This window comes from Notolepis coatsorum, assembly GCF_963971535.1.
Source record: "Notolepis coatsorum genome assembly, chromosome: 14".
NCBI lineage: Eukaryota > Metazoa > Chordata > Actinopteri > Aulopiformes > Paralepididae > Notolepis > Notolepis coatsorum.
Window position 1 is genome coordinate 36,091,659 of NC_140178.1, and position 10,000 is coordinate 36,101,658.

The 10,000-nt window shown below is 43.9% G+C and overlaps 1 protein-coding gene across 1 annotated transcript in view; it reads right to left on the reverse strand.

Annotated features, from left to right (window-relative positions):
* Positions 1–411: 411 nt before the first annotated feature.
* vat1 (vesicle amine transport 1) overlaps positions 412–10,000 on the reverse strand; it is a gene marked incomplete at its 3' end in the record, with an annotated part of 57,567 nt that continues 47,978 nt past the window's right edge. The window contains exons 3-5 of the mRNA XM_084329077.1: positions 8,694–8,864; positions 6,297–6,386; positions 412–662 (exon numbers count right to left, since the gene is read on the reverse strand). Of these exons, the coding sequence (XP_084185203.1) occupies positions 412–662; positions 6,297–6,386; positions 8,694–8,864 (512 nt within the window). The remainder of the gene's footprint in view (positions 663–6,296; positions 6,387–8,693; positions 8,865–10,000) is intronic.

A 10,000-nucleotide genomic window follows, 5' to 3' on the forward strand; every position in this document is an offset into this window, starting at 1 on the left:
CGCTGACCACCTCTGGCATTGACAACTGAAGATGTCCGCTCTCACTCTCCCTCCTCTCCTTCCATTCCACACTCCTTCCATTCATATCTGCCAATAGTGTTCATTTTTCACAAACAGCAATCTGATTCTCACCCCGGCTAAGTGCATTCTATTGATAGAGAGACCGTCGTCCTTGTTGACAAGCACCGCCTGTTGAATGAGCCTTGGCTTGTAAAAGCCACGCCCGGGTCCTGTGCAGTCTACATTACAAACTCACATACACACACACACACACACACACACACACACACACACACACACACACACATACACACACACACACACACACACACGCACACGTGCATGTGCATTAGAACACACACGTGTGTTCTTGCATGCATGCACACTCACTCACACGCTCACACACGCGGCTCAACACACCTGCTCCAGGTGCCAAGTAGAGTCGATGCGGGGCTTGACCTTGCCCTGCTTGTACAGGTCCAGGATGGTGTCCATGGCCTGGCTGATGAGCTCCGTCTCCCCGTCCAGGTAGCCCAGGTGGAAGCCGCACACTGACTTGTTCCCTTGTATCAGACTGAGCGTGTGAATGGAGAACTGGTGGTACCAGGTCTTAGCCACCGCAATGAGGTTCTTCTTCTGCCCGGCCAACATGTTAGCTGCACCTGAGGGAGACGGAGAGGGAGGGCGGGAAGAGGAAACGGGTTAGCGGTGTAAGTGGGACACCACCACGTGTCTGATAATGTGTTAAAAGTTTTACCTCCGCCGACTGAGATGAAAGAACTTCGAGAGAGTTTGTGTGTGTGTGTGTGTGTGTGTGTGTGTGTGTGTGTGTGTGTGTGTGTGTGTGTGCATGTGCATGTGAAATAGAGAAGAGGGGTCTGTGTATTCTCATCCAAGGGTCAGTTTGAGTCTCTGTGTATAATTGATTCACTGATGAACCATTGTTTAGTAGTCCAGTTCATTTACTGTCAGATTATCTGCCCCAACTCTCTCTTTCTCCCTTCTCCTATTTTGCTCTGATCTTGCCCTCTTTGCCCTCAACTGGTTTGTTTCCTCCCCCACTGCCTCCCCAGTTTCAACCCTGTCTCTAGCACCGATCTCTCTAGGTTTCAACCCTCTAGCACTGATCTCTCTAAGTTTCAACCCTGTTTCTAGCACCGATCTCTCCAGGTTTCAACCCTGTCTCTAGCACCGATCTCTCCAGGTTTCAACCCTCTAGCACTGATCTCTCTAGGTTTCAACCCTGTCTCTAGCACTGATCTCTCTCTAGGTTTCAACCCTCTAGCATTGATCTCTCCCGGTTTCAACCCTGTCTCTAGCACTGATCTCTCCAGGTTTCAATCCTGTCTCTAGCACTGATCTCTCCAGGTTTCAACCCTCTAGCACCGATCTCTCCAGGTTTCAATCCTGTCTCTAGCACCGATCTCTCCAGGTTTCAACCCTCTAGCACTGATCTCTCCAGGTTTCAGCCCTGTCTCTAGCACCGATCTCTCTAGGTTTCAGCCCTGTCTCTAGCACTGATCTCTCTAGGTTTCAGCCCTGTCTCTAGCACCGATCTCTCCAGGTTTCAACCCTCTAGCACTGATCTCTCTAGGTTTCAACCCTGTTTCTAGCACTGTTCTCTCCAGGTTTTAGTGCTTCTCCTTTAGTACTATATGGTTGCATGTCCAGTGTTCTATTGCCAGCATTACAGTATGGAACCCACACACAAAACGACTCCAAAAATATTCCATATTTTGATATCTATTTGGTAGGGTATGACTAAAAGGAATCCGCATTTCGTAAATTCTTCACCTTAAAAGTTGTTGTAACCCTTAACTTAACCTCACTGGAGACATCATGTCCCACCTTCACCCAAAATAGAGATGCCAAAAAACAAATATTTGTGTGATCATTGACCTAGTCACGTAGCAAAGTGCAGTGCAAACATGTCAGCCTACTGTTAGGCCTTCATTAGGCCTTCATCAGTGCCTGCCTGCCTTTCCAAACAAAGGAACTATATAAGTTAGTCACATGACTGCTTTGCAGGAGAGTCGCATGATGGGGTTACATAATATCAATAGCTACACACGCTAACATGCTATGCAGTCCTGTAGTTTAATCGGTATAGAGCATGGCACTAACCCTGCCATAGGGATAGGGGGTTGATTCCCACTAGGGCCACCCATGCTAAATATGTATGTATGCACTTGTGGCATCGAACGGCAGGAAAAGTATGATGGCAGTATGAGGTCCTCATAGAATGAATGACTGAATCACTTTTCTAGACACAACGTGTGAGAATGATACAGTAGGTCTCTCCACTAAATTGTTCTCTGCTCTTTAGCACTACTATATCAGGGTTTCCCATTAATGACCTAGACTGTGGCGGCCCGTACTGAATTGTACCCATTCTGCAATCTGTTAATAAAGTTTTCAATCAGACAAATGTATAGAAAAGCTTTTATTATAACATTTGTTGCAGTAAAATCATTATGCCTCGTTTAGTACTCCTGCGGAGCGCTGGTAGTCTACTCGTGGGCCGCGGGGAGCTAACTTTATTAGCTTTGTTGTTGATCTCTCCTGAAAATCAATGGCGGACTTCCCGGAAGTAAAAAACGAATAAGCGCTTGCTGATTGGTGGTAAGAACAGCAGAGGCGGGTGCAAGCGGTGTGACGTAATTGGCAGAATCGACTGTCAATAAAAATTGTTCTGTTGCATTGCTTTGGTTGAGAGAGATAGTGCTCTCTTATTAAAACTAATAAATAGGGATGTCCCGATCCGATCACGTGATTGGGATCGATCACGTGATTTCAGAAAATCGGGATCGAAAAAAAAAAATAAAAAAAAATCTGGATTATTTTTTAGTATTTAAAATAAAATTAACAAATGTTTTTTATTTTCCCTTTTTTAACAAACATGACCATGTTCACGTCTTAAACTCATACTGAGGCCTTAGTTTTGATTTTAAATTGCATATCATCATTCAGTTTTTAGATTACTCCGGTTGCAATGCCTCGCTTGAATGACGTGATGCAAGCTTGGTCCTCACTGCAGCCGACCAGTGGGAGGCATAGTCTAGCAACGTTCTAGACAGGGGAGGGGAGAATTGAAGGAAGAATTGGTGAGGCAAAATTGGGATGGGAGAACATTTTTAAATTTTAAAATAAAAAATTATTTAAAGGATAACTCCACTATTTTGGGAAATTAGCTTATTTAACATCTTCCCTGGAGTTAGACAAGAAGATACATACCTTTTTTGTCTCTGTGCGTGCATTTTAGCTTTGGGAATAGACGCTCCGTTAGCATAGCTTAGCTTCATCACTGGAAGTGAGGCAGGACAGTAGCCTTACAGTGCCTTACAGTGTATTGCAAGGTCTGACATTGACCAAACTTGATATGCATGACCTTGGTGGGCTCTAGGTCAACTCCTGCAAAGGGGGTCAATGTCAGACTTTGCAATCAAAAGTTAGGGGGCTAATAATTTATTGCCATAATTTCAGTGCGCCCCCTAACTTTTGATTGCAAGGTCTGACATTGACCCCCTTTTCAGGAGTTGACCTAGAGCCCACCAAGGTCATGCATATCAAATTTGGTCAATGTCAGACCTTGCAATACACTGTAAGGCACTGTAAGGCTACTGTCCTGCCTCACTTCCAGTGATGAAGCTAAGCTATGCTAACGGAGCGTCTATTCCCAAAGCTAAAATGCACGCACAGAGACAAAAAAGGTATGTATCTTCTTGTCTAACTCCAGGGAAGATGTTAAATAAGCTAATTTCCCAAAATAGTGGAGTTCCCCTTTAATTTTTTTTTTTTAATTTTCTTTATATCGGATCGGGAAAGATCGGTATCGGTAGATACTCAAAATCACATGATCGGGATCGGATCGGGAGCAATCTTTTTTTATCGGGACATCCCTACTAATAAACAAGTCTTGAGCAAGACAAGTTAGTCTGTTATGAAAGCCAGTGAGTATTGTATGACTCAGACTTCAGCAATAATCATGACTCATGAGCATTATAAAATAAAAACACACATGGCATGGTGGAATTAATACGATAAACATATTTCTTGATGTTTCCTTTTTTTAAGTAAGTAAAGAGGCCTATGTTCATATCGGTGAGCACAATTTGTAACACAAAAAGAGCGACGTGTAGCCTATTTATTTATTTAATATTTTATTTATTCATTTTATTATTATTATTTTATTTGTTGCCATGCCTAAAATAATAGTCAAGCATAGGGCTAAAACATTTTCATAAACAATAATATAATCTTTTGTTATATGGTTATAATAAAAGCTTTTCTATACATTTGTCTGATTGATTGATTGAAAACTTTATTAACAGATTGCAGAATGGGTACAATACAGTACAGCTCAGTGGACTGGAGGATGAAGACCAGAAAAAGACTTTCGGGTTTTTTACATAAGGGTCCTCCATTTTCAATTCATCAAAACATTTAGAGACATACAAATATACAGTAGTTTCATAAAAAATTGTGCCGTTAGTTGAACAATCGGTATCTGTGGCACATTTTCATATCGGTGCATCCCTAAAAAAAATTAAGTTATTAAAAAAATAAAATAGTTAATTTTTATTTTAATTTTTTATAAATATAAAGTTTGCCAATAGGGATGTATCAGTAGTATTGGCAGTGGTAGTAGTCATAATAGTAGCTAGTTAAGTTGAATCAGGTGTGCTGGTGGTGGAATTTAACAAATACATTGAACGGCTGGGTGCTTCGAGGAGAGGATTGGGAAGCACTAGTCTAGTCGATTTGTGTTTTGAGCACAAAGTTCATCATAGATCTAGCCTCTTTATTTTGCTCTCAAAGTGCACCAGATTGATGCATTTAACTTTAAAATGTCCACACACAAAAAAGTTCTGGGGTATATATATACTATAGTATATATATATATACTCTGTTGTGTCTGTTTGGCCCTGTACAAGCTGCCTTCTCACTCACTATCCCTTCTGAAACTCCTTTCACGTCATGACACTGTCCTCACATCCCCTTTACACGCAGTCTCTCCATTCTCATAGCCTGATGTGCTCTCTCTCTCTCTCTCTCTCTCTCTCTCTCTCTCTCTCTCTCTCTCTCTCTCTCTCTCTCTCTCTCTCTCTCTCTCTCTCTCTCTCCTGCTGTGGAGGGGATAGAGGGGGGGGGACACAAAGCACGCTCAGAGAGAGAAGAGAAGGGGAGCCGGGGAGGGACCCATCCCGCTACATTCAGACACATTCCAGGTTCCGTGTGGATAGAACGCCCATTGTTCCACCACCATGCATACCGGTACTTCTGATAAGCTGGAGGAGAAGCAGCAGGCAATAGGATGGAGAGAGAGAGAGAGAGAGAGAGAGAGAGAGAGAGAGAGAGGTTAGGGACTGGGGTGGTTTGGGGGGGGCACTGTACGGGTGTGAGTTTGGGTGATTGGATGAAGGTGGGGGTGGGGTGCTGAATGGTCCTTTTTTTCCACAACATGCAAAGGAAATGCACTGTTCTCCATGCATGCCGACTCCGCCCACAGCGGCATGCATATCGGTCCCAGATTGGCAGAACCATGGAGTACTGGTCCTTCCCACAGATGACACACACACACATAGGACACTGAGGACACAGAGCTTGGCAGAGAGAGAGGCCACGGGAGGGGGGGGGGGGGTCGTTTTGTAGCTAGTGTGTGTGGGAACCCATTGCTATTGTGTACTAGTGTATCGACTTGCTTGATCGACTTGTGATTATTACCGCATTCTAATATCAGCGTCTGTATTCTAATAATCTAATATCCTAATAATCCTAATCCTAATGTCCGCGTTTTGATGTCACGTCACATGTACCTGATGAAGTGAGGACTCGAAATGGGGTATTTTCTATAGTAACCATATAGACCTGTTTTTCGTATACGTCAGACTCAGTGTGCGCGCGCATCACTGCAGCAGAAAGGAACGTAATCCTGGCAGACTACAATATTATTTGCATTTGTTAGCCATGCTAGCGATCTAAATAATCAATCCATGTCAAAGCTAGATATACAAAAGGTGAAAGACTCACACTCACAGCCATTCTGATTTGGCAAAATTACATCCAGACATTTTCGTTTGAAACAACTTTTAGTCAGGGGAGTGCCATGGTTTCTCCATAGAGCCACGTCGTATTATTTTAGCGCAGCAGCTCGTGCAGGTCCAAGGCAACTTAGTCACGTGACTCAGTTGTTATTGCTGATTGGCTTGAACACGGTATGTTTGTATACAGAAAACAGGTCTATACAAATGCAATGTGCCCATGTAAACCACAGACACACAGATTCTCTTCCTTACCATAGGTGATGAGCTTCCCCATGGGCTTCAGCAGGTTGTAGGCCTTGTGGGTGTCTGAGCCCCCGAGAGGGTCCAGTACTATGTCCAACCCTGGAGAGAGGAGAAGAAGAAGAAGAAGAAGAAGAAGAAGAAGAAGAAGAAGAAGAAGAAGAAGAAGAAGAAGAAGAAGAAGAAGAAGAAGAAGAAGAAGAAGAAGAAGAAGAAGAAGAAGAAGGGAAAAGTCGTTATTGATGTCGAATGAAATAATCCAGTCCGTGGCCTCCGCATCCCAGAGTGCACCTGGAGTAGGGAGTAGGCCGAGCCGTGTGCCATGTTTATATGGAGGAGTGACCATACATATGATAAAAAAGAAAAAGGCAGAGGAGGATGGAATTCTACTCATTTAGTTCTTTCTTGCTTGTCACTGATAAGACGAGGGTGGGGCAAACACACGGGTGGGGGGGGTGGTTCTGCATCTCTGACCATTCCAGGAAGCAGAGATAATAATATGTGGAGTTTATGGAGCGCGGTCTCAGTCTGAGGGGGCTGCTCTGTGGCTTCTTACTGTCGAGTCACTCGGTCCTAATGATGTTTCTTCGTGCCCAAGGGGCTCCTTAAAGTGGGCTGCCCCTCCTCGCTTGGTTAGCCGCCCTGTTCCTATTGATTCTCCAAGGCTCGCAGCAGGATCCCAGGCCTTGACCAGACCGCAGGCTGATTGACAGACAGCCAGAGACAGACGAACAGACAGAGAGAAAGGCTTCACATTGATCCGGCCCTTTAATTAGACATGTTCTGTCTAAACTGTCAGTCTCTCTCTCTCTCTCTCTCTCTCTCTCTCTCTCTCTCTCTCTCTCTCTCTCTCTCTCTCTCTCTCTCTCTCTCTCTGTGTATCTCTTTCTCTCTGTAACACACACACTCTCTCACCCTCTCTCTCTCTCTATCTCTCTCTCTCTCACTCTCTCTCTCTGTGTATCTCATTCTCTCTGTAACACACACTCTCTCACCCTCTCTCTCTCTCTTTCTCTCTCTCTCCAGTACTCTCTCTACTCTCTTCTTCTCACACTCTCTTCCTCCTACCGAGAGAAGGTGGGGGGGGGGGGGGGGAACTACTAAATGAGCCTGCAGCATATTAACACCCTCCATGCTGCTAGGAACACAGCAGTGGGTGGAAAGAGAGAGAATATCTTATTTTGTTTTCGAGATGAGCGTCATGCTTTGTGTCCCTGCTACCAAAGCTGTAGCTGGATCAACAACTCACTAGGAATATGTTGCTGGTGATGATGATGATTATGATGAGGATGGTGGTAATGAAGATGACGATGATGATGATGATTAGGGTGGTGGTGATGATGATGATGATGATGATGATGATGAAGATGGTGGTGATGAGGATGGTGGTGATGATGAGGAAGATGATGAAGATGGTTGTGATGATGATGATGAGTGATTTACTCTATTAACTAAAATGTTGAAAGTAACTCAACTAAGTCTGCCTAACACTGTGGGTCTCCGGTACACGACCTGCTCAGACTTGTCATGGATAAATAGCATGAATGTATGAAAAGAACACCTCGCTATCAGTAATTGGTCATTCAATACAGCTCTGCAAATGCTGCTCTCAGACTGTGTATTGCTTTGTTCTGGTGGGAATATGTCATGCTAGGCTAGACTCACATTAGACCTCCGTTTCAGTAAAATTAATGGGCACATAAAACACTGACCTTATAGACCAGGTTTCGATTTCACTTTTTGAAGTTGGTGATCTTCTTGCACAGCCAACAAACAACAGTTCGCTCTTGCATAGTCTTAATATATAGAGAAAGGTTTTCTTGTATAGTCTTAATATATAGAGAAAGGTTATATTGCATAGTCTTAATATATAGAGAAATGTTATCTTGCATAGTGTTAATGTATAGAGAAAGGTTATCTTGCATAGTGTTCATTTATAGTGAAGGGTTATCTTGCATAATGTTAATAGAGAAAGGGTATCTTGCATAGTGTTAATTTATAGTGAAAGGTTATCTTGCATAATGTTAATATATAAAGAAAGGTTATCTTGCATAGTGTTGATATATAGTGAAAGGTTATCTTGCATAGTGTTAATATATAGTGAAAGGTTATCTTGCACAAAGTTATCTTGCATAGTGTTAATATATAGTGAAAGGTTATCTTGTATAAGGTTATTTTGCATAGTGTTAATATATAGTGAAACTTTATTTGACATTTCAGACTTTTCCGATGAAGGTTTCTGACTGAAACGTCAAAGTGTTGCATTATGCAAGAGTGCAGTGTGGGAGATTCTGTCCTATGGGCAATAGAAAGTTGTGACATTGTATAACTAAGTATCTAACTCTAACATTATGCATAACCCCCAACATTCAGTATGGGTACCAATATGTTTTTGGTGAACTGCCTCACCTTTGGGACTGATCTTGCGGACCTCCTCCACGTAGTCCTTGGTGCGGTAGTCGATGGGGTGCGTGACTCCACCCTGACTGATGGTCTCGTGCTTACTGGCCGATGCTGTGCCGAACACGGTCACATCCTTCACCGTCTGGCACAGCTGGGTGGCTGCGATCCCCACACCGCCTGGCGAGAGAGAGAGTGTGGAGTCAGGGTGAGTATGGGACTGTTACTATATGAATGATAAAGACGTCATTGTGCCTGACGGGAACACTGGATAGAAATACTGCAGTTCCTGGAAGGACTAGGCGGGGAGGGATACGGATGCACCCTTCTCAGGGGATGATCATTCAGGGAGACGCCTTGGCCTAAATGAAACTCGCCCAATAATACCATTCTGTTCGATGGCAGTGGATGTGATTTGCATTATGTATTGTCCCGGACAGGCCACTCTGTGTGGGGCTCAGGGGCTACGTAAGGAGAGCATTCAACACAATCACATTACCTTGGCTGCTCTGGGGAGAACACACACACACACACACACACACACACACACACACACACACACACACACACACACACACACACACACACACACACACACACACACACACACACACACACACACACACACACACACACACACACACACACACACACACACACACACACACACACACACACACACACACACACACACACACACACACACACACACACACACACACAGGTGTACATCAATGGTAAGTTTTTTTCTGTTTTGTTTTTCTGTATCAGTGTATGTTTGTGTGTGTGTATCCGCTGTGTTTCCCAAAACGTGTGTACATAGCTGTTAGCAAAATGTCTCCGCCAATGTTTGCGAAGGCAGCCGCAGCAAGTAGTAATAGGTTACTGATAAACAGTGCACGGTTTGAAATGGAGGCAGCTGGCTTCAGCACTCGACCTGAAAGGCGTCCATAAAGGTCATCCATGCCTTACGAAGTAAAGGGCACATCTTATCTGATGCCAGAGTGAATCGAGCAACACAAACACAGAGCGTTCCCGGTATGTGCATTTAAATATGATCCATTGCTAATGGCATAGCTGAGCTGCTGGACTGGATCTATAGGTTCTGATGAACTCGAGATCTATAGGCTATTATCTGCTACTATCTGGATACATGCAAACTCCTACGATCCCACATTCACCCGAGGAAATACACACATGAATGCACTCAGGCAGGCACATAAACACAAGCACACTCACATGCGCTCACACAGGCACACACACACACACACACACACACACACACACACACACACACACACACACACACACACACA